The sequence below is a fragment of the Melopsittacus undulatus genome, chromosome 12 (genome assembly GCF_012275295.1).
Source record: "Melopsittacus undulatus isolate bMelUnd1 chromosome 12, bMelUnd1.mat.Z, whole genome shotgun sequence".
NCBI classification, from domain to species: domain Eukaryota; kingdom Metazoa; phylum Chordata; class Aves; order Psittaciformes; family Psittaculidae; genus Melopsittacus; species Melopsittacus undulatus.
In genome coordinates, this window is record NC_047538.1 from 17,015,848 (window position 1) to 17,040,797 (window position 24,950).

A 24,950-nucleotide genomic window follows, 5' to 3' on the forward strand; every position below is an offset into this window, starting at 1 on the left:
AATATGCTCACAGTGTGGCCCAACATCCCTTTCAAGAGACTGCAGAAATTCTTCAGTCCTCTGTGAACTGGGAATTCAAATGCTGTTATCACCATGCTCTCTGCTGGGACTGGTCCAAGGGCTGCAAACAACCCCCACAGTCCCCGTCTTTACCTCAGCAGCTTTTAGAGTAGGTCTTAGCTGCATCTTCCCATTTAGTTTTTAGCAATTAAAGTACTGTGATGTTAAGAAGCCCATATATCAGAAGCTGTCCTGGGGTGTGAAATAGAGCATCCATTTGGGAGAAAATTAAGCCCCACTTATTGTCTCCTGTCCCTGGATCTATGTGACTGCAGGAACAACATATTTGCAACCTGTTTGGCTTTGCTGCTTCCCCCAGTCTCTTCAAAACAGCAGTATTACAATGAGCTTTTCTTGTTGACAGGCGCTTTCTATTAGCTGTACAAGTGTCTTGAACAATTATTGATGCTGCGGGCAACTGTCAAACAGCGAAAAAAGAAGGCTTCTGTTCACAAGCCAGGCTATTAAACCAAGGGAAGCAATAATATCGCAATTGTCAGGGGACCAGCCCTCAGGTGCAAACACTGGGAACTCTGCAGAAGTACTTCAGGAGCACCCCACAGGCTGTACAAACCGCAAGGAGTTACCCACTGAACAGCAGCAGATTACAATAAAAAGAAGCCTGCATCACCACAAAGTGTTGGGCAATTGGCAAAGCATGACAAAACCCCTTGAATTATTCAAACAAGCTAACTGGAATGAATAATTTAACCTGCTCTGACTAGTCCAGGGCTTTTTCCTGTGGCTACCAGGATGACTCTGCTTTCACTGAGAGCTGGTGTCAATCCCGACCTGGGACCAAAGCGGCTCTGCAGAAAACAACCAGGACAAAGCAGAAACCAAATGAAACCACAGATTGTGCTCCTCCCCAGCGGGATCCAAATTATATAGTACCTGAGTTTGGCAAAGGAGGTGAGCACAGAACTGGTTTTTACCAGCACTCCCCCTGCCCCAATGCTTGTTTAAATAATACGAAGTCTGCACAGCTATACACACTGTGATCTCCTCAGGCATGCCAAGCTGTACAGAATTAATGCAGTATCACTTGTGTATGTATCAAACCACCACAACTGAGCAAACAGCAATAACTAGCTCCCACACAAGAGCGAGAGCCAAGGATGCATGTCCCAAGCCCTCCTCCTGCCAAGGATCCATGCATCCCTCCAGCTGTGCACAGCTGACATCCCCCCTGCAAACCACCCACTGCTCCTCCCCAGGAACACTGGGTCCACTGCTGGCACCCACGGCTCTGCCACATGGAAGAACAGGCTGAGAGCAGAGTTTTTGCAATGCTTCATCCGACAGAAACGTGGGTACAGGCTGCGGTTTGTGCATGTGCTACCAGTGTTGTTCGCCCTTGCTCACCCCCTGCCAGCTGCTTCCAGGCACACAGATTCATCCCGGGTAAGCACACACTGATGGGATATTGGAGGAGCAGAGGTTTTCTGCTTCCTTGCTAGGAGAGAGGCTGCTGTTTGTAACACAGCTCTTCCCTCCCCTGCCAGGACTGCAGCTCCACAGGGGAGCTACTCAGTGCTCCCTTCGAGCCCACATGCTGCTGCTGGAGGAAAACAAGATCCAAACCCCACATCCCACTTGCAGCAATGAGAACTTCCATCTGCCCACCACTCCTCATAATGTGATGGAAACATCCTCAGAAGGTCCCATTGGCTTTGGAGTATTTCACTGGCTTGGCCAGTCACATCCAAACCAAACCGAGCCTGGGTGTCCCTGGATGAAGTACTACCAACAACTTGTCCATTTTGAGAATCTTCCATTTTGCCCATATCTCCCAGTTTTCCAGACACTGCTGTGCTTAGGGCAGCTCAGGACTGTGTACCTGAGGGAGAGGGAAGCTGTGTGCAGCCAGCACAGGATCTGGCAGGCTGCAGCAAGGGAGCTGCAACCCTAACCCTGCTATGATGCATTAAGCGCAGGCATTTCAGGTGCTCAAGATCATTTCCAGGCTCCCGTAAACAGGGTTGAAGCCAGGCAGCTTCAGGGAAGAACCAGGGAAAGGGGCTCCTCATTCTAACAGTGTCACCCAAAACCAAGGCCTGGGAGGGGGAGCCAGGCTTGGTTCAGTGTCACTCATGGACAAGTAAATACCTAATCAGGAGTCCTTGTTCCCAGCTCTGGACCAGGAGCAGCAAGAAGGTGCCTGCTGTGACTGATGGCACCAGCTGCAGCAGCCATTCAGTCAGAGGAGATGCTTTATGTACAGGCTGCAGACAATAAATAGTATTTGGGTGGCTTTTAATGTTCCCTTGAAGAGCATGGGTACAAAGTGTTGCTGTGACTCATGTCTTTTTGAAAGGAAAGGGGACCAGGCAGCCATGTGCTGAAGAATGGACTGTCCTGATGTACCCCTACACTGCTGCAAATAACCCCTCCCAGAGGCTGGTACCCAGCAGCACCAGCATCCCCGGGGCACCTACCAGTCACCCCAACACCAACTTTCTGCTGGGTGGCTCAATGCCAGGTGCCCATGGCCACAGGGTCCCTCTGCTGCCATCTTCTCACCAGCCTAAAGACCTCAAACTCCTGTTCATGTGGGTCTGGATGGGTGGGGGGCAGCAGCACCCTGAAGCCATTAGGCAGGAATAAGCCTCTTCTCAATACCATGACCACCTGCACGACCACTGCTGTGTGCAGCACCTCAGATCCAACCCTGATCTTAATTACAGCAGCAGGTCCTGATCGCAGCAATGTGGGATGTGCAAATTAAAGCCAGTGCCTGTGATTTTACACATCAAAAGCCACTCCAGGTTTGTGATAAAGGAGCCCACTCTCCCCATCACCCTCCAGCCTGTATCTCTGCACATCGCCTTCCAAGCATGGCTGGCAACAGGCACAGTTATGCACAAAGATCATCTCTCCCCCACTGGGTGGCAAATGATGAGATAAAAGGATCATAAAACCTACATCTTTGAAAAGGCTTTAATGGGAAAATATCCCCAATCTTCTGTGGCCTCTCTGTGGTGTTGATACAGCCCCACACAGCTGGAGACATTCTTCACCTTTCTATGTGTGAACAGCCAGACTTTATATACCTATTAGATCTATTTGCAGCACAGACAAATACTGAGATTAAAGTGTTTCAGCTTCCCAGTCACATACCCCATGCTGAGACCCAGGTAGAAGGATCCCATCCAGCCACCCCAGCTACTGCTGGTCTCAGCCCTCAGCCACACTTCCCTGGCTTGTTTTGCCTTGCACAGTAACCCCTATGGCATAAGCAGTAAAGGAAGACTTTTTAATCTCGTTGAATCTGAGCTAAAAGTATGTCTGTGAGGTCTGGGGGTGTTGGTGGGACGGCAGGATGAGGCAGATGGCTCCATTATGAGCAGACACTGAATTTATGCAGAAATTCATCCCCTGGCTCCTTCCCGAGACCTATTCTAGCAGGAACAACGCAGACCAGGTTTTGGTACCGATCAAACTCATTAAATGGAAAGGTCTAACACTCCTACATAAGCAGAATATGAAATGCAGAGAAACTCTTGGAACAACCCATCCTGCATAGCAGAGCTGAAATCCATCTGGTAAATTGGATACACTTACTCACACCAGGTTTGTTTTGCCTTTTTTTTTCCTCAGGACTCATATATTTTGACTTCTTCAGCTTCACGGCACAAGCTCTGTCAACACATTTGATTGAAAATGTCAAAGTGACCATCTGAATCACATCACGAGCAGAACTGCTCTCTTTGCGGCACCAGGACGGCTCTTCATCAGAGGCAGAGACATGCCCTGGCATGCTGAGTGGGTGGCCATTCTCTTTGGCCATATATATATGGATAGATAGAGAGATAGATATATATCAAGTACCATTTGTTAACAACATGGAAGCCAGCCTTCCAGGCCTGCTGTCTCCTGCTCTAAATAGTACAAGAACAATTTAATCTCCTGCTGAACCTTGTGCAGAAAGGTAACTGGCATCATCCTGCAGCTGTGGACTCTACAGGTACTGGTTGGAGTACAGAAAAAGCCCACAGTTTGCTGACACATCGATTACCAACGCTCACAAAGCTGGGCAATACCCCAGAAAGAGCCAAATGCCTTCCCACAGGACAGGGAGCCACACATGGCCATCCCTGCAGCACCCTGGGGCTCAAGCACTCAGAGCAGTGATGCTACAACCGACACTGTTATGGAGAAAGGCAAACAAAACCTGCCAGAAAGGTAGAAGACAACAGAACATGTATGTTCCTGAAGGGACTAAGGCAAGGCATCAGGTTCTGCTGGCCACACTGCTTAGGGTTTTGCCTCAAGTATGTAACAAGCTTCAGAAATGCAGGCGATGAGTTTCTTTTTCATAAAGAGCAAGGTGAATCCTTGTTCCTCCTGACCAACCTGCCAATTCTTCCTGGTTTGCTTGGGAAATGAAGGATGCTGCTGTGCTCAAATAGCAATGAGCACAAGAGAGCTATAAAAATATCAGTAAATAAGTGTTATTCTCTCTTCAACACAGGGAACAAAACAATTTGATTCTTCCAGACACCTGCAGCTTTCTGTAGCTCCAGGCTGCCTTTTAAAGATGTTTTGGGGTACATCTAGCCTGGGAATGCAAAGGTAGCACAGAGAGCTTTCAAACAGCTTTAAGCAAGGTAGATGCTGAGACCTGACTAGCTGTGATAAGAAACTATCTTTGTTTCGTTTGGGTTTGGTGGTTTAGTTTCCTTTTTTTCTACATCCTACAGCCACCAGTGTAAACATGATCCTTCATTTTCTTCCATAGCAAGGACACAGACATCTCAGCACAAGCAGATCTGCCACTGTTGTGCAATTAACCCACTTCAGCAGACAGCTGTCCCCAAGCAAAACCACAGCAGCAGCCACAGAGGTAGGACACAGCCTCTTCCTCAAAGGGATGTAACTTTGAAAGCATGATTAGGCCAATTTCAGCTATCAAGCTATTAAAGTGAGTTAATCTTGCTCTTGGTAGAATAAACACAGAAATCAACATCTAAATCCCAAAGTTAATGCAAATTCAAGCTTTCACATAGATTGCCCATCACATATTTATGTCATTGCTTAATCTAGCAGCACTAAAATTAACATTCTTCTAGCAATAGTACAAATAATAGCCCTCTGTGAGCAATAGCATCTTTGCTTTTGAGGCTGCTGTCCTGCAGGGGTGCACAGAGGCTACACACAGACAGGCAGAGCCCGTCCTTCCCCCAGATTGATCTCTCCATGTCAGCAAGAGAAATGGCAAAGGGGAAACAGGGAGGAGGAGGCAGGGGCTGGAGGTCACACTGTGGGCAGCACAACATGCCCCCTATGTCCCAGGCAGATGCCCAGGCCATTGAACCTCAATGCCTGTCAGCAATTACTCACAGCAGCACTTTGTGTTATGTATTATTTTCTGGCTTTTTTTTTTTCCTGGTTAAAGCCTCAGGTTCACCCTTTTTTATTTTTTGGGTTTTTTTTTAATATGGATTTTAAAAATAATATTATTTTCATCTCTTTTGGGCAGTTTCTGCAACCAATGGAGCATTGCTGGGGAGGTGGCATGGCAGCACTGCTGTCAGTGGCTCCCCGCTGCCAGCACGGATCAGGCCATAATGGTAAACGAACCCCTCTTAGCCTTTGTTTTGCTCCCTTTTCTGTAGTTAATGCCACCATTTATAAGGCCTTGGGAAAGTGATGTTTTTTGCATGTAAGTGTTCTGTGAACTTTCTGCAAGAACCCAGGTTTCTGTGAACAGGGATACAGCCGAGCGCCTGCATTTAATGGGGTTATGGCTGGGTGGGAGGAGTAAGGGGTTTGCAAGAGCCTTTCCTTCTTCTTTCTTTTCTTTATTTCCTTAAGTGAAGGCCTTTTGCCATCTTTGCCCCCTCCTTCCTGCTTTGCAAACAAGCCTTTAGGTTGGCGTGGGGTCCATGGTTAGTGGCTGAGCTGAGAAACTGAAGCATGCAGGGCTCCCTGAGGATCCCTAAATAAAAGCATTTGTGCTCCCAACGGAATGAAACTGCAGGGTGGGAAAATCAATTGGATTTTGCCATTGAGGTCTGCATTGCCTGATTCACTGCAGACATGGGGTTGTCACAGCCAGCATGAGGGGGGACAAACTCCAGCCTGGCCCAATGCAAAGGGGAACAAGGCCAGTGGAAAGCTTCACTGCACATGTCTTGGAGTTGCCCAAGCACAATGCAATGCCTGTCCTGCAACACAGCTGCCCACTTGCTTCCAGCCACTGTCTTCTATTTCCTCCCTACTCCAGGCTCCATCACCCTCCAACAAGGGGCTCAGCCTGGCTGCTGGGCTGCAATCAGGTTTGGGTGAGCAGTGTTCTCCTCCTGTGGCCAGTGTGCTCTGGACAAGCCCCTCAATGGAGCTGGGAATCGCTCAGAGACATTCCTGTCTGAGAGGATAGTGCTGGAACAAGGGCAGCACAAAGCCTATCTGCTAACCAGGTACAGCTGAAGGAAAACAAACACAGGAACAAATGACCTGCCCCAAGAGTAAAGTTACTCTGCAGCAGCCAAAACCATATATCAGAGCCCTTTCCTTTGCCACTGCTCTCAGACAACCCAAAGAAGGGTGGCTTCACCCAGCCCATACTGATCTCAGGCATCCCAACACTTAATTCTGATCTGTCTCTTTTCTTGCTTTAATACAAAGACCTTGCTTGGCTTTGGCCAATCCATCCATCAGGCTGATGTCCAAAGTCCATCTTGTAGACAGGGGAAGAAATCTTGCAGGCAGCCCTCACCGCAGGTCAGGACAGCATTGTTATGTATATATTCTGTGAATTAATGCCTTTGAGCTAAGCTGGCAAGACTGGAACCTTTTCCAGCCCCATGGCTCACAGTTTTACTAAGTAGCAAGTATTGACTTTTAAAAAGACCAAGATAATTTTATGACCATCAAGAATATTTCAAGCTATACAAAGCCAGATAATGGCATATGAGATGGGGGGGGGAAGAAAGAAATCAAATCAGTTCATATATATATCAGGACTTAATTGCTGACTGACAACAGCCAGGAAGGAATCTTTCAGAAGCTGCATTTCATACAGTATTAGAGACACGGCTGGCAGGAGCTGAGAGCACATTTGCCCTTCACAGGACGGGCTTGGAGATGGAGCAGTGAGACCTGTGTTCCCATCAGCACACCAGGACCCTCCCCAGCCTGACCCAGCATCCCTCACCCTCAAGCAAACCCTCCTCTTCACCAGCTGATACATCAGATACATGAGCCCAGATGGATACTGGATACAAAGGCATGTTTCTTTACCCAAACTGCCAAAATAAAGAGGGAAAAGCCACTGTCATGGAGCTTATGTCAGAGCTCCAGAGGAAACATGATGTGAAAACACTCAGGAAACAGTTTCTCTGTGACCAGCTCCAAAAAAAGTAATTGCTAGTTAATAGAGACAAGAGGCTAAAGAATCAAACAAGAGCCCAAGTAGATCAGATTAATTGAGCTTGCTGGATGGGAGGGAAGGAGCATCGCAGCCAGCAGGGATGGAGCTGGTGGGCAGCAGCCAGGTGCTCCTCCACACCTATCCATGCAGAGGAGCAGCTGAAAACCAAGTCCTGGTCACAGCAAGGGCAGCAGAAGTTGAAAGACTGTGTTTTTCTCTTAGTTCCATGGCTATAAAGTGCCTTTCTCTGGAGGCCAGCACTGAGCACAACATGGCACTTGTGTGTTTCAAATCTGATCTTGTTTGGCTCCCAGTTTGCCACTTCATGGTCTGGCAGGTCTGGGGAGGCACAGGGCAGGCAAAGCAAGGGTGAAATCTCAGCTCCTCTGAAACCGGGCCGAAACACCCACAGCAAAAAAAGGAGCCAGGATTTCTCCCCCGCATCCGATCACTCAGGTGAGGAGGTCTGAGAAGTCACTTCCCTCCTCCATCACCCATCACACAGCGAGACCCAGCCTTAGTGACGGCCACAGCTTGCTCCGAGTCGGAGTATAAACAGATCAGCAAAAGGCATCCTCCGACTGATGGATGGAGAGGGAGGGACAGAAAACAATCTATTCAGATTGCACCCACACGATTTAATCTGACTAAAAGCTGCAACCACAAAGGCAGCGGCAGGCGGACGCCCGCAGTAACCCCTGCCCACCAGCTCAGCAGGGCCCATTTTAACAGACTTTTTGTTTGCTTTGTGTTTAAGTGAGTATATGGAGCACCATGGAGTGTACTACAAAGAGCATTAAGCAGCTTCCCAGCTCTCACTGTGAATGACAGATAAGACAGCCCGGGGACCCATGCAATGGGGCACTGCGGTGGGCAGGCTCCACCAGGTCAGTCCCCTCACCAAAGCCTGGCAGGTGGGAAAGCAGCCTGCGAAGCAAGTTAGGAAATGCATGAAGCCATTGCATACCCTGATAGAGACCATCACAGACTGCTTGGTAAGAGAAAGCCTCAGACAAGAGCAGAAATAAGACAGATCCTGATGAAGATCTGGCTAAACAGAAAATTGCAGCAGCAATCTGTACTACAGGGATTTCTAAAGCAAAGGCAGGTTCAAGAAAGAACTGTTGCTGGTAGAAGCCTCAGCCCCATGGATGCTGCTAAGATGGCAAAAGCATGGCCCACCACCTTCCTGCCGCCCCAAACTGTGCCAGCCACCAGCACCATTTGTGAGGTTATCCTCCTGCACCAGCAAAGCCAGCATCAGCCATCCCCACCTGCCTTGCCAAGCAGTCCAGAGTGATGCTGCCCACAAAACCATCATGGTTTTGCCCCCAGGGGTTAGGCACTAACAAACAGGCACAGAGTTCTCCATTCCCCTGCCTTTGCACCCATCGCATCTATCTTCCTGCCTGCTCCTAAAACAGAGATGAACCCTGCCATCTTGAGCAACCTGGCATGAAAGCATTTGCAACGATAAACCCACCACCACATAGCAAACTGAAACTGTTGAGAGAAGGCAAGCAAGACCTTTGGGTCAGAAAACTTTAACTATGACAAATTCAACAAATACAAGCAGAACAAATTCAAGATGTACTTGACCTGGACAGCAAGAAATACCATCTCGGTGGGCTGCTCCTGCCTCCCTTTGCTGCTGGGGGCCCCACTGGCTTCCTGCACTGCAAGCAGGGCTGAATGTCCCCCTGGCCAGTGCAGGCAGGATCTGGGCACATAGCAGGCAGCTCCAGCCATCCCAAATCCAGGGACATGAGGAGAGCAGAAGCAAAGGCAAATCCCCTGCTGCTTGGGCAGATGAAGCCAGGGGGAATGAGAATCTGTGGGTAAACGGAGCAGCCAGGGATAGGAGCCTCCCCAGAGCCCCAGCATATAAGTGCATTTTAATGTTACACAAGGGTGGGCTTACAGCAAGGCTCCCTTTGAAATGGATCTTGTAAGGAAAGGTTAAAGAAGCTTAAATTATTCTCTCTGAACTCAAAGGCTCAGAAGTGACGTCTTTCGCGTTGCTTATGTTGCTGGTAGCACTACCCCATGTGGGTCTGGCTGCTGTGGGAGCTTCGGCTTTGAGGGAAAACAAGAACTGTCAGGAGATTATACTTCTTTTCCTTCCAGCGCATTGCAGGCTCCAGCTGGGAGTAGCTGGAGAAGTGGTAAAAAGCACTTCATTTTAATTAATGAGCTGGCTAAGTATGCTGTTATTCAAGCTCATTTTGTGGCGCTTTTGACTGGGAATCTTCAGGACACCCATAGGAAAACCAAAGCAGCATCCTCAGATACTGCTCTTTCTTCTCCCCTTGGTTACTTAGAGAGCAGGTCCAACAGGTTCAGACACTCCCTGTGGTCCTCTACCCAAGCAAGGCAGCTGCAGAGCCACAATCCCTCATCCAGCTCCCCTTGCAGGAGACCTGCTCCACAGTAGCAGGACATCGTATTTCTATCACCTCATAGGATACTCTGGGATAGTCTTGAAGCAGGGTTTGATCCAGCTTCTCTCAACAGCCTCCTCCATCCCTGTTCACCAGCACACCCTATGCTATATGCCTGCAGAGAGAGTTTCTTATCCTAAGGGAAGCATTCCCAGTCTGGCCTACTGCAGTAATATGTCTGATCTCTACATTGTGCCAAGAAACAGATTAGTTAATACACAGGGGGGAAGGGGGTGTATGAAACTCCCCCAGTGTACCTTCAGAAGACTGTGAGCACCTTGAAACCTGGAACCAGGAATATGCTAGCAAAAGGATGTGATAAAACAAGATTATTCAGCAGTTGTAAGACTTTGCCTTTCTGCCTTATTGTATGATATCCCACTCTCCAACCCCAGAAATTAGGGGATAAGGGATGAGGGGGGACCACTGTCCCAAAGGGACTGGCCAGGGCCCTGCTCCAAGCATCTCTGTAGCATCTTTAGAAAGAGCTGGAGGCAAATCCAGTCTGGGAGAGGCTTTAGGGCCTGATTACTCAGCCTAACAACCCAGCTGAGATGCTGAAGCAGCTACATAAAGAACATACAGTTATGTATCACTTTAATTATGCATATAATGGCTTTATCTTTTTGTTACCTTATTTCATTATTGAAAACTTTTATTTTACAAATACATTATAATTCTCAAATCCAACCACCAACAAAAATACAAATAATTTAATACCCAACAAGGCACCAATTCCTCCAAAAGCAACAATCCTGGAATGAGGCTCTCTTGGCATCTGACACTTTAATGTCATACCAGGGCACTTAGAAGGTAACAATATACAGCTCCTACAAGCTACACATGCTCATTTAGAAGCTGTAGCTGAGGAGTTTGTGCAGTAAGAGCATCTCTTGGTGATCATCAATATACAAGCACACACCAAGCCTGAGAGCCTGCTAGGGAGTTTGCAACACAAGCTTAAGAACTGCACAGAGAGAAAGGAAATAGACCTTCAGTGGCAGGTTCCTCTCTGACCTGGAGACCCATAGTCAGCTACACAGATAGGGCTAGACAAGAATATTCCCCTATCAATGTCTTTTGGCACCACAATATCACATTTAGAATACAGTTGTTACAGCATGTCAAACCACATGGAGAAATGAAAAAGGTCTCAAGCACTGATGGCAGCTGCTGAGCACCAGTATCCCTGCAAAACAAACCCAGGAGAAATGAAGCAAGACCCTCATCTCCCTGCAGTACCAGAAGGAAACACCACTAGTTATCCAGGCAACAATCTAATTGTCCAATTTTTCTAATTGTCAGCTTTCCTGATTACACAGATACTCAGCAAAACACCTTAATTTTTCATGTACCTGCCCCCCTTTTTCCTTCCAATAAAGGGAAATTAAAGATTAGTCCACCCATGCAATCTCTACCCTCATAGAACAAAGACTTTCACCACAGGCATCCACACAGCCAGGCTTTTACCCTACATTTTCACATTAGATTTATTCCCCTAGTGAAGCCGCATTAAAAATGTATAGGTCAAAACAACAGATACCTGGAGATGCAAGCCTGTAAGTGCTCTCTCTTTTCTGGTCCTGCTGCAATGGGCATCTGTATCTAAAACCCAATAAGGTCAATGGGAAATAAGCAGGTGCTTAAGTTTTAAGCATGTGAATAAATTGTTACTGAAGAGAGTACACATGTGCATATTTTACTGACTGCTGAATCAGTGCTTTTAAGCTATCAGATTGGATCAGCCTGACTGCCATCACACAGACCCTTTTGCTTCCCCACCTCTAAACCAAGACCTCCTGAAACAGATCCTTTTTGCTTTAGTCAGTGGAAGGGGAGAGAGGCAGGGAGCTGCCATGAGCCCTCTCTTCCACCAACCCTTTCCATAGGGCACCTAAGTGTCTTCAGCTCAAGGAAGTGGAAGATTAAGGGTAGCTGCTAAAGAGACAACTCTTGCATTGCAAAGGGGAGGTGAGTGAGTCCCTGTGCTGTGGGGTTACACTTTGGGTTTGCTGCTTTAGCATGTGCTATGTGGAAGGCAGCATGGGCTCTCTTCAAGCTTTCTGCTCTGCAGTAAGATGCTTAATTAAAATGTATTCCAAGGTAACATCAGATTTTGCCAGCAGTGCTGAAGAAACCACAGTTCCCATTGAACACAGTGGGTTTGGTGCACCAACACAGTGGCAAACCATTTACAGCTGATGGTGTCAAACGAAGCACAGGCAGTGCTGCATCTGAATGATTACCTGGATGATGAGTTTCCTCCAAATCCCTCACACAGACAAACCCAGAGCATCTGCTGATGTCAACAAAGGGAATGGTTGGGATCACCTCCAGCACTGCTGCGCAAAGGGCCCAATCCAGCATTGTTCAGGCAGGTTCCTGCAGTGCCTTGTGTTTGGAACTGCTGCAGGCAGGGCTGGGCAGGTTCTGCCCCAGCTGGCTCCTTCCCAGCCTCTTCCCTAAAACCCAAAGGCTCAGCTCCTTGCCAAGCATATCCCAAACCACATCCCCTGTCCCTCCAGCCCCATTTATGCACAGAAAGCTGGAGGGACATGGTCCAGGTTAATCCAGCTGCAGGCTGGATCAACTCCCACTTTTGAAGCCTCCCAAGATGTTAAAATGAAAGTCCTATGGCCATGGCATGCATTACCCTCTGCTCCTCCCCATGCTTTCATCCAGCATCAGAGCACTGGGACCCTCAAGAGAGCAAACAGCTTTTGCAAAGGGGCTTTATCTTTGCTGGCAGGAGCCCTTGAAGCTTCAGAAGGCAGCGAGGGAAATTTGTGCTGTCACAATCAAAGCTGCAGTAATTAAACAGGAGTTCCTCCGTCCCAGGGAGGCGGTTGGCAGAGTGGTATTTGTGAGTGGGGACATGAGGTCTTGTCCTACACAAGGGACTGCACACACACAATGCAGAACCTCATTCCACTCCACAGCACACTGCACCAACCCCATGGCTGCAGCTGGATCCAGCAGCAGGGTAGCTGGGCTGCTGAGCCACATCCCACTCACATACAAGTGCATCCGGAGGACCCTTGCACTGCTGTTCCAGGTTCATCTTCACCCAAAAACTCACAACTTCCCCTTTCTTAGTTCAAAACTAAGTAAATCTTCCAGAAAGAAGGAAAAAGATAAAAGAGCAGCTTGGAAAGCACTTCCCAGTCTGATGTGCAAAAGCCGATTACCCAGAAGGAGGTGAATCAATGGGAAAGGTTCTTAGGTGTCAGGAGAGCAGCGCATGGCCTTTCTCAGGGCCCAAGATCAATGCTGCTTTGCAGCTGGCATCCACTCCCCATATTTCTATCAGCTCCAGTGATGGGTTGCCAAGATGTCAAAGTCAAATCATCTGAATTTCTCACTGATTGAAAGATACTAAAGGTTCAAAATTACACCTTGACCCAGCTGGGCCATTTTGCAGCCATTACCACCAGTTCCTATGGTGCAAGGTGGCAAGACTTCAGAGGAAAGAAAAAATTGCTTGCCCTTTCTTCACCTTGCACACAAATGAAAAAGAAATGTGCTCTCCTTGCTTTTGACATTACCGTGTTTTAAAGAGCTTCACAAACATCCATTTCCTCATTTCAGCTCACACAGAAGACACATTATCTCTTTTAAATATGCCTTCTCCTTGGCACCGTGCAGCCTACCCCCTATCTTTAACATTTTAAGAAGCCACCAAGTGGTTCTTTGCAAAACTGACATTAGCAGATGAACATAATCTGTTTTAACCTCAGCAAAATTGGCCAATTTCATGAGGTTTTTAACATACGGCTGAATTAATCAAGTCACAGGGATTATGAAACGTGAAACACGGCTGCCTTGGCTCTCCACCCGCATGGGAGTGATTTGGAAAAAGCCCAACCAGCCCAAAATCTCCCAGCACAGCAAGAGGAAAACAGTAATCAAAGGGAATGTTTTCCAACACCCACCAGTCTCCTGAGCAATGATGCTCTCCCTAGCAGAACTTTACTGTCTTGCAAGTCCTCCTGGCCTTTTTGGCATTGCCATGATCCACTCCTTCAGTGGTGAAGCCCAGGGAAGCTGGGAGTGTTGTCTACAGGCTCTGCACCTACCCAGCGCTGCCTCTTCTGTAGCAGGACCAGATCCAGCCCTTCCTTCCCTCTTCCCAGATGCTTTGGCTACCTCCTGCCATTCCCTGCTGCCCTCTGCATGAGTACTGTCACCCCAGGAAAGGGGACCCAACACTGGCTGAAAGCAGTTTCACCCTTTCAAGGAGAAATAAATCCAGGAAAAGGCATTTCCTCCAGCTTTAAAATTCCAGGTTCCTCAGTCTTACTTGATTTCATTTGTGAGGACTTGCTATTCATCCACCAGGAGATTTTAATGTATTACCTTATTTTTCTTTGGTTTTAAATGGCTGAAGTTAATGTTTTAACCAAGAACAAGGCCAAAAACATTGATTCCCAGGCAAAACTGCCTGGAGCTGGTCACAGTTCCCATCTTTTGCTAAAGATACATCCAATACAAAGCATGTCACCCTGCGCAGGGGCCAGCGGACACAGCATCGTACATGAAATGCTCCTTGCAGTGCAGGTTGTTGGCTCAGGTGGGGACACATCAGCAGAGCACAGCTGTGTGTTGGGATGGTGAGGGAGCTGCTCACTGGATTTCTGTGTCTGTGCACATGTCTTCAGCTGCCACTCTCCATCAGGTGCTGTGTATGAGCAGATGGGCAGCGGCACGCTTATGGTGGTCACCAGGAGTGCTCAGAAAGCCAGTTTCCTTCCATGTGCCACTGTCAGCAGCTCTGGATGCTCAGGAAGAGGGATCCACACCAGGCAGCTGAGCCGTAGGCTTGTGCCAGCAGAACCCCAGCAGCAGTGATTTTGATCTGTGGTGCTGACTTGCCCAGGCTGCTGGCTTGCTGCCTGTCCTCCTTCCCTACCATCAGCACTGGGAAAAGCTTCCCAGCATGTGCATGTCCCATAGGACCTGCACCAGCCAGGCCAGTCTGGGTGCAGGGGGCAGCAGCAGCTCCTCAAAGCCACGCAGCTATTCTGTGACTTACTCAGTGTGGCAGCAACTACCATGACTGGAGGGAGCACGGGCATGAACACGGCTCCCTGACAGCATGGAGAAGGCTTGCACAACAGCTGCATCACCCATGGGAGCTGCCAGACGCATCACCCCTGATGCTGGACCCACAGAGGAACTCAGAAAATAGGGTGGAGGTTTCCAGCAGTGGCAGGAGGGCAGGCAGGGAACCAGGACATGCACCAAGAGGGGTTCCTCTCATTCCCCACCATCCTCTGGGCTCTTCTCCAACACAGCATCGTGCTTTGGAGGGTACAGGCAGCAGCAGCACTTCCACAGACACCTTCCCTCAGCTGCCTACACTCAGTGGGTGTTTCAACAGCACCAAACAGTGTGCACAGAGCTGAATGCAGCCCTCCCTCTCCCCCAGTACCCCAGGACAGGCAGCATCTCCCATGCAGCAGCTGCTGTGCAAAGCCAGGGGAGGCAGGATGAGGTCTGAATGCAGACATGGGAGGGAGAAGAAGACAAATAGTTCTGGGGGAAATACAACGACCTCCCTGGTGGTGTCAGGAAACATTTGTCAGAAGGCAGAAGTCATTAGCTGTTTCACTGCTCACCTATGGGGAACATCACAGTGCTGGTGATGACTGGTTAATGCAGACCAGACAGGGCTTATGCTGCTGGAGCTGACCTCAGCTCCCTGCTTCAGGTTGCAACAGCCAGGTTTGTCCAGCACAGGCTTGGCCACTGATCCTGGCATCCCTGGATCTGCCCCTGCCTTGCTGATGGGCACAGCAAATCAAGCCATGCCAGGAAACCTGCCTGGTCTCTGGCATCTGTTTTGAAGTAACCACCAGTGCTCAGAAGATCACAAAGCCTTTTGCTAATGGTGGACCCCCCCCACAATGGGTACGAAGCCAAATATCTGAGCAGGTAAAGGGTTTTCTAAAAATCCATGGAAAGTCAGTGCAAAGCCCATTGAACCCTACAACCCATTCCTTTGGACAGATGAACTGTATTGAGTATAAGCACCCTCTAAGGAAAACAGCCTGCTTATATAGATGAGAGCTTAACCTAAGGGCACGCAGAGGGATTTATACAAATACTTAAATAAGAGCATATATCCAGATACTTAACATAATTCAATACATTGCAAATAGCATCCCACTCTAACTCAACCACAGCACCAATCATTTTCCAGTGCTGAACCAGCCAAAAAGGGTAGAGCAAAAGATGAAGGAGGGTAATCCAAACCCAGGTGTGATCAAGGGATGCTGAGACACAAGATGAAGGAGTGAACTCATGAGTAAGGCTGCCATGCCAAGGTGACCTTTAAATTCAGCATGACTGCATTAAGATGCATTCAAGATAAGATTCATTTTCTGCATTACATCTGAAATGCAAAGGGCAGGTGGTACCCCCAGGAAGGGGAGCCATGGTGGGGGTGAAGAAGAGTGGTTCAGCAGCATCAGACCCCTGCTGGACCCACCTCTGATAGGAGACGGCATCCAGTACCTCAGCAGCACATTGGAACCCCAGATGCATTTGCAGTATGTGCATTCCTCACCCATCTCAGGCCCAAATTTATTTTCCTACATAAAAGCACAACATGATCTGAAAGCTCAGTCTGTGAAAAGAGGCAGTGAAAATGAGCAAGAGGTTGATTCCACAAAAGCCACCATCCTCTGAGCAAAGAAGCCTCTTATCTGTGATGCTGCCCACAGCAAAGGAATAAAGAATAGCAAAGAAGACATGATTTCTTTTAGTGGGTCCTGATCCTGCTTCTGCAGTGAAGACATCAATGCAGGTGCGTATTGGTTGAGTCACCACCCCAGCTTTTGGAGGTTTGCCTTTCTGGAAGACCTTCCCCTGTGAAAGTGGCTTTAGGAGGAGAGTAGAAAGAGCTGCAAAACACACGAGTGAGCAGTCACACGGCATTGCCTCCGTACAGGGCACTGCTGTCAGCTGCCTTGATGGAGTGCTGCTTTCACACGACAGCCCTCCCAGATAACAGCATTTCCTCTAGAATGGAGCTGCATCTTACAAGTCAATATATAAGAAATAGCCAGGCCTTGCCTGGTTGTAACACACCTTCCCCTGAGCTCCAAGGAAATTCTCAGCTGTGCTTTCTTGCTCTTGAACCCATAGCAGAGCAGGGCTGGCTCCTGCAGAGCCTCCCCAGACCCAGCCAGGGCTTCAGCACTCTCCCCCACACCTAAAACACTTGCGCATCTTTCAGTGTGTCCAGTTTCCTTGTCCCTGCACTCCAAATGGAGTGAGGTTTATGGGTGCTCAGCTCTTTCCTGGCACACACAGGTGGTGATGCCTAGAGGTGCTTTGGGCACCTGATGCCTGCCACAGGCATAGGTCATCACAAGCACAGCACACTGAAATCAAGAGTTAATGTTAAGAGTTAAATTCCAAATGCAATGAAACAGCACTAACACAAGGCTGGGAATAAGAAAAAGCTCTCAGAGGTGTGAATGCTGGGAATAATACTCCATTGTGGTGCTGTTTTGGTAGGACAGGGGAGAGAAACAGGATCACCAGGAGACCCTGAGCAGGTGATGTGCATCCTCCAGCCATCCCTCCACAGACCATGGCAGCTTTTAGTGCTCTCTGTCCTGCCCAGAGCCATCCCCGTGCACAGGGATGGTGCTGGGGAAGCCCTGCAAGCACCTCTTGGCTGCAGCATCTCAGTGCATACCGTGCGCTCGCCTTCCCCTCCCCAGCACAGGGCTGGCAGGGCACCAGGGAAATTAAGCAGTCGATCTCTAAAGCCGAGAGAAAAGCAGCCATCTGGGCCCTAACAGGTCGTTTAATGGACAAAGGGAATTTTCTAGAGCAGCTGGAGAAACGCAACAGTCTGAAGCTATAACACTGCCAGAAGAGAGAAGCTTTCAGGGAGCACTGAATACTGGGGTAATGCCCCGTCCTGTCTAATTAAAGGATAAAGCAGAAGATGGGTTGAAGCTGTGGGAAGCAGGAAGGAGCAGGGTGGGCTGGAGATGAAGTTCAAGGTTTTCCATGCCACAAAGAGCAAGGGCAGTGGCCCACTGTAGTGGAAGCAGCCTCCCTGACAGCCCCCTCTGCACCTACTTCTGCACCTCTGGGGATGGGATTTACATCAGTAAGTCCCATAGGAGACTACATGTGCCCTTACCTTGAGTCTCAGCATATTCCCCTGCAGAATGCACAATTACTACTCATGTGATGAACAGAAAACCAGCTACAGACACCTATGGTCCTTTCTGCTCTTCCTTGTAGGAGAGCTAGAATACCTCATAACTCAAACTACAAGTACTTTCTTACCCCATCGTGTCGCGCTGTGCCACATTTAATAACCTTGTTTTGCATGCTCTCAGGCAGTGCTCCCCCTTCTCCTGGGGCTGGTGAGCAGATCTCTTTTGAAGCTCTTCCAGGTTATTGAACTGCTATGTTAATGCAGCTTGTTTCCCATCAGTTGAGGGCAGAGTGCCGGGGACATCATTTATTTTCCATGTTTATTTAAGTCTGGAGAGTCCTTAAAGGATTTGTTTGTGGCTGTTTCGGTCACTGTTCTTGCTGAGGTCACCTCCTGCCCCAACACGTGCCAGCAAGTCAGGCCCGGGGAGAATGGAGCCCACCAGCTTCCTTCTCCTGTTTTGATGCTGTGAAAACAACTAGTTTCCTTTATGCTTCTCAATGAGGAGTAGAATTGCCCTTTTTTTCTAGCTAATAAGCTTTTATGCCCCTTGAACGTAAGGCAAAGTGAGAACCAGCAGTGATTCCTCAGTTGAAAATCCCTATTTCTGCACAGTCCCCAGAGAAGAGTCAGTTCTGGTCAACTCCTTTTTGGATGGCTTGAGCATGTCCCATCTGGACTTTCAAGATACAAGCACAGCAGACAGCAGTGTTGGTCCCAAGCTCCTCCTCCACGATGGTGTAGATAGAGATCTATATGCCCTTGAAAAAATGGAAGTATGGGGATTATCTCAATGGAGCAATCCTCTCTGCCCCCACATCCTGGGAAGATAGGGAGCACTTTAACCCAGGGAAGCTGTAGGACTCGGGCTTCCTGAACAATAGGGCTAGATCCACTGCCTGAGCTGTTCCTGTGGTGGAGGTAGGAGACAGGCACGTGGCTCACCAGGGTCCCACAGGCCTGGGAAACCAGAACAGAGGACGGCAAACAGATTGACTGTGATGTTGGACACCTCTTGCAGAGCAGCCTGGAAGTGAGGCGGTTGGTGGGGTCAGAAGATGCTTGTTACCAGCAGGTTTGCTCCAGGGCACATATTAATCACCAGCCAGAGCTGCCCAAGTGTGATGAAGGGGTGGTGCTGGGCTGCACATTGCCACTGCTGTCCCATGGCCTTGTTCACCTCCTGATGTTTTCAGGGGGTGGCTGAAGCAGATGAGCACCTTCCTGGGGACAGCAGCAGAGCAGGGGCAGTGGTTGGTCTGTGCCTGCTGTCTGGCTGCAGGAAACCCATTGGGCTCAGCTCTGTGGTACGCTATTTCAAGCAGAAAGTCAAAGTTTGCTCATAAAGGTATTTTCTAAGAGGTAAATGGTAATTACTGCAGACAAGAGCAAGGAGGCACAGAAAGTGCTTTGAAACCCTTGTCCATTTAAAGCATGGACTACTGTCGCCACACAGGGATTTAGTGACCAAAGGTCGGCACCATGGGGCAGGATTTGAATGCCGGGAGCCCCTGCCTCCCAGGCTAAGTTAATACCGTTTCCCTCACCCCCTATTGATAACAGCAATAGAAAAGGCACTGGGGCTCAGACCCGGGGGGAGAGCCCAGCAGCCCACGGACGGGTTTCCACCCTCTGCTCCCAGCCCAACACCAACCAATGTTCCCGGATGTTTTCCCAGTTTCCACAAGAGGGCACCGGCACGACACCGACGGGTACAACCGGTGTGCCAGAACAGCGTCCGCACCGGCCCCTTCCCGGCACCCGGAGGCAGGAGCAGGGGCACAGGGATGCTCGGGGAGGCGCAGGACAGGATCTGGCCCTGGGGTTCTGTCTGCAGGAGGAAAGCGGTTGATGCACATATGCCAGGAGAGCTCCCTGCAAAGGCTGGGAGTGAGGAGGTGTCAGTTCGGGAGCTCTGCCTCACCAAGGTGTTTGCTATTGCAGGAAGAAATCCCTCTTGCTCAGAAAGACGATTTTGTTTAACAGCTCTGCTAACACTGACAGGCTGCAGGGAAGGGAATGGGTCTTCCCGGCGTGTCCAGAGGGGCACCCACCACCACCCATCTCCTCCAACTTCTGCATCCCTGTGCACAGCCCAAGAAGGGAGCATGAACCCTCAGGAGCTGCTCCTCTTGAGGAGCAGCACTGAGGGGCTTATGGGAAACCCTGATGCAGCCAAAGACCCAGCTGGAAAGAGATAGACAGTGAAGGTAAACCCCCCAGTAACAGAAGTGTGTGCACTTGCATTCATACCACAATTCTGAGCAAACACATCAAGTGCTTCCTCCTCCACTACTACTGGAAACCTGGTGCTCAGAGCTCAGGTCACCCTTCAGGAAGTGATGCAGTTGTTTGGCCAACCACTATGCCAAGCCTCAGAGCCCAGCAGAACAGGCATTTGGTCCTCCAGGATTTAGGCAGAGAAAGGTAATTTTAGATTCTTCTGGACTGAGCTTTTTAACCCAGGTGAGCTTGTAGCAGACTGCTCAAATCACTGCTGCTCTATTCACTGCCCATATGAGACCCTGGAGTGTGACAGCTGATTTCCTCTAGATTGTCTTGATCCTGCTGGACACTAAGAATGTACCAAAGCACGAGGTGTATTAGAAATGCCAAAACAGCAATAGATTGTCTGATGGGACTGTCATCCTGTCATGAAATATGACACGCATCCAGCCCAGGAGGAAGAACTGAATTGCTGTGCACTTCAGTGCTGGCTGAGGCCATGCAAGATTATTCCTCATTTCAGAGTCCCATTGACCAGACCTGGAGAATGCATTTCTGTAGTAAACAAAAGGTGGCAAAAGTCCCAAACGACCTACCTCTAGCTGAGCCTTTAGATAAAGTGCTAGTTCACAGGCATGTCTATGAGGGATTTCCCTTTTGTGAACCCAATTTCCTCTTGTCTTTGAACAAAAACGCATCTCTGACACAAGGGATGCAAAGGTAGAGACAGCATGGCTTGGTGCAGGGCAACAGGGAATTGGCTGAGCAGCAGCAAAACGGAGACCAAACAAGAAAAATAAAAGCCAATTTAATGCAGAGAATCTATCAAAGGAGCAAAGATGCTTCTCAGCACATCACTGACCGCCCTTCTGTTGGCAGGTGTGCCAGAGGGACACTGAGCATGAAAAAGGAACAGCAATGACAAACTAAACACAAGTACCAAGGTGGGAACAAGCCTAGGGGCTGGAGAGAGCTCTTCATGCTCCCCACCTCATGCCTTGTCAAAGGTGCAGCCCCCACCAAGCACAGGCTAGGGCATAACTAATATTGAGTGGATGCAGTATCTCCGGAGGACATCCCACATGTTGGTCTCAAGAAAAACAGGGGAGACAGATTTGTTTTGCTCTCGCTCAGTGACAAACGAGACCTGTCACCCTTTTCCAAAGGCTGAATTCATCAGCTCCAGAGCTTACAGGTAATTAGGTCTGGAGTCTTGGTGGGATTGTCTTTAGCAGTCATGGTATCATTTTGCTCCTTGTGCTCTCCTTGGGATCCTGTAGCTTTCCCAGGAGCTACAGTAAGATGAAAGGAGCAGCTTCTTGTGTTACACCCTTCAGCAAGCTTTTGGTAAGGAACTGCCTCCAGGGTGGCTGTGAAGCCCAGCAGAGCTGCCCAGCTGATTAGGGCACCAGGGGTCACAGCTTCAACATTAAGGGAAACACAATAATCCATCTCCTGAGATGCGCTGCAGCCACAGTGTCAGCAGTAGCACTTCTGCATGTGACATCTCATTGAGAAAAGCAAATCTTCATGAAGGGTTGACCAATACGTAGGCAGTACAAGTCTGAGAACAAGCCATGTAGCCTGTAACTCACAGTATTTTGGGAAGCCTACAGCTGCCAATCAAGTGCATGCTTCCTCAGATGACTGTTTCCAGGGCTTCCTTCCAAAAGGGATCCCATGGGAACCCCTTCCTCGCATACTGGCCTTTTCCATCTTTTTAGCTCATTCAGGTCCCTCCAGGGTTTAGCCACTCACTTGGTCCTGTCATCAATCTGCTTCCTCAAGCTCAAAAAGCCTTGGACAGTGAGATCCCCAAAGTCAGCCAACAGTCCATGAAGTTTCCTTTTGATCTCTTTGTAGCTTTCCATTTCCAGCAAGGGGTATTTGTTGGGAAGTGGAAAAATCCAGAGCCAGGTGGTTTGGGGTGGGAGCCCTAGGGAAGCTGTATGGGGGTTAAATGCCCCCACCATGGTGCAGGACAACCTCTGCAAATGAAGGCAAACCTGTGGATGAAGGATCCCAGATCTCTTATCTCCCACTTGTATTTTGGATGAGGAAAACTTTTGTGCTGCATCCTTAAAAAGGGATGTTTGTAGCGGGCTGCATGGGACACACTTGCATTGCAGAGCAACCCCATGCAGTGCCTGGGCTGTCGGGTGATCTTCAGCAGCCGGGAGCTGAACCACAGGAGGTGCCAGTCGGGGTCTGTTAAATGACAAGATGATACAATCCAAACATGTCCATCACCTTCAAGCAAGGACCTTGTGACACAGGTAAAATTGCTTTTGTCCTCCCAAAAGATCAATATTGTCAGGATGAAATAATATGTCAGGCAGTGTGAAGAACTCGGCCTGGCCACTGACAGTCAACAGGCAGGAACTCCCTCTTGGAAAAATGATATTAAAAGAATCCTGAATATGCTGCCGCTTTCCCAATCACTGCATTTGGACTGTTCTCACCAGGACCTGTAGATCATCTCCAGATTTCTTGGAAGAATGATTTCCTGTGCACATGGTTTGTTCTGGTGCAGAAAATCCCTCAGATTTAATCCAGTTCTTTACCATTAAATCATCATGCCAATCAAACTGCCAGAGTCCCATCCGAAGACCACACTCTTCAGCAGACATCAGCATTTACTCCATGTCAGTCACGGCAGGACTTTGCTCTGAACAAACCCGTTGTCAAAGGCAGTTTCTCATTGAGCTCATCTAAAACTCTCTGGTCCTTCAGCAGCTTCTTCCCCTCAGCCCCCGCACGTCTGCTTTGTTTTGCACTGGATTTAACTTTGCATATGTGGTTTGGTGTGGCTTTTTTTAATATAACATCAAATCTCTTAATTCTCTGACCCAGAAATCAGAGACAATCCTCATAAAAATCCGGGACGAAGATGCAGCTGCACACACACAGCAGCGAGAGCTTCTGAAACTCTCAAATCTACCCATTTAAAGTGATTTTGATTAAAGAAAGCATTTTGAGAACTGTTGCTGTCAGATCTCGGGTTATTTTGAAAGCAAATCCTTGGCTTTCAAGTGCAGCTCCACTCTGAACAAAACACTCTAAAGAGCAACAACGCACTGGTCTGGATTTACCACAGGCAGTGATTCGCACCTGAAACACAAGAGCTTTCCCTCCCACACCATCATCTCCAGGAGGATGAGAGGACCCAAGGCCCATGCAGGGGACATGCCCGCTCTCAGAACACCCACAAAAGTCTCTCTCAGCCACAGCCTGACCTTTCCCAGAGCCACTCAGCCCATTCTGCAGCACTTTTGTCGATGAGTAAGTAATGAGGAATCAGCGTGCGGCCGCAGCAACGAGCCAGAGCGAGCCACCACTGGCACTAACGAACCTGCAGGGACAAAACAGGGTGCTGCTGACATCCAAACCCCACTGTTTCATGGTGACATCACCCATGTCCTCAGTGGGGTCAATGCATGTGGTCCCACTAGTGAGTCACACCCTGACACCAAACAGGGAGAGCACCATGGGATGCCAGCAGGGGATGGGGATGCACTGTTTTCTCATTGCCTCTTTGCAAGTTTTAATGAGGGAGAGCAATGAAACCCCACAGGCAGAGCCAGGCAGGCACACACACAGGCAGCAACCTCCCTCAGGAGAGCCCCAGGAGCTTTTAGGGGCAAAAGGAGGGTATTGAGGTACAGTTCCATCACACACTGCCACCAGGGATGGTGCGGTCTAACTGGGGAGGAGGGGTCCTGCCAGCCAGGAGCTTCTTCTACCCCTCAGCACTTCACTGCAGCACCCAAGGAAGAGGAAGGCCAAGGTAGAAGCTCACCTATCCATTCCCAGTGCCGAGTATGGGGAAGTCCCCAGCAACAGCAGGATTTCATCCACCTGCTCCAAACCCTTCCCCAAGGCAGTCTCATTAAAGCAGGTAATTTAGCTTAACTACACTGTGTAATTCACATGGCTGGGCCCACAAAAGCAACCAAGCCCAGGAGGAGATTGCATTACTGTACCTGGAGGTCTGGGGTGCTCAAATCTGAAAGGGAAGTGGCAGTTCAAACCAGCCAAGGCTTTAATACCTGATTAAATGCTTTTGCAGAAGCCTGTCCATGTGAAAGCTTCCAGCCAGCCTTTTGTCAAGCCAATTTAGTTTGCATTGTACTTTGGCTTCATGAGGTACCTTAAAACACAACGAGCAGCACATTTATGTTCTTTTTAACGGGGTAGCTTAACTTTCTTGGAGGGAATTTGTGGACCTGGGATGGCTACTGCTCTGTAGAGGAATGAAATGAAGTGCTTCAATATCAGAGGGGCCAAGCAAAGCTCCCCTCTCTAATGATGCTGGGCAGAAGACATAGTTTAGGGAATCCAGTGAGAATTTTGCCCTGCAAGACTTGACATTCCGGAAGGCTGAATGAAGCTCCAACTGGGATTATCTATTTTTAATTTCCCCATTAGCAGAAACAGAAGGTTACAAGTCTGGTATTTGCTCCTGGTAGAAGGAACAGGCTATTCACATAAAAGGATTTTACTTTCAGAGGGCCAATTATCCAAAGCCTTGCACTAGAAGGTAAGCCATGTCTCAGGGACACAGTGCCTGATCCCAGGTGTTTAAATGCAGCAAAATAGGAGAGATCCTGGTGGATTCTGGAGCAGGTGGGAACCGCAGGTGGCTGGACTGGAATGTGCAGCT

The 24,950-nt window shown here is 48.9% G+C and overlaps 1 protein-coding gene across 2 annotated transcripts in view; it reads right to left on the reverse strand.

Moving 5' to 3' along the window:
- MMP17 (matrix metallopeptidase 17) overlaps positions 1-24,950 on the reverse strand; it is a 60,539-nt gene that overhangs the window by 31,985 nt on the left and 3,604 nt on the right. The window contains exon 1 of one of the 2 annotated variants that reach the window (XM_034068509.1): positions 9,035-9,077. The exons of the other annotated variant lie outside the window; for it this stretch is intronic. Coding sequence (XP_033924400.1) covers positions 9,035-9,055 — 21 coding nt within the window. The 5' untranslated portion in view covers positions 9,056-9,077. Of the gene's footprint in view, positions 1-9,034; positions 9,078-24,950 lie in introns of those variants that run through there. 2 annotated transcript variants of the gene reach the window in all.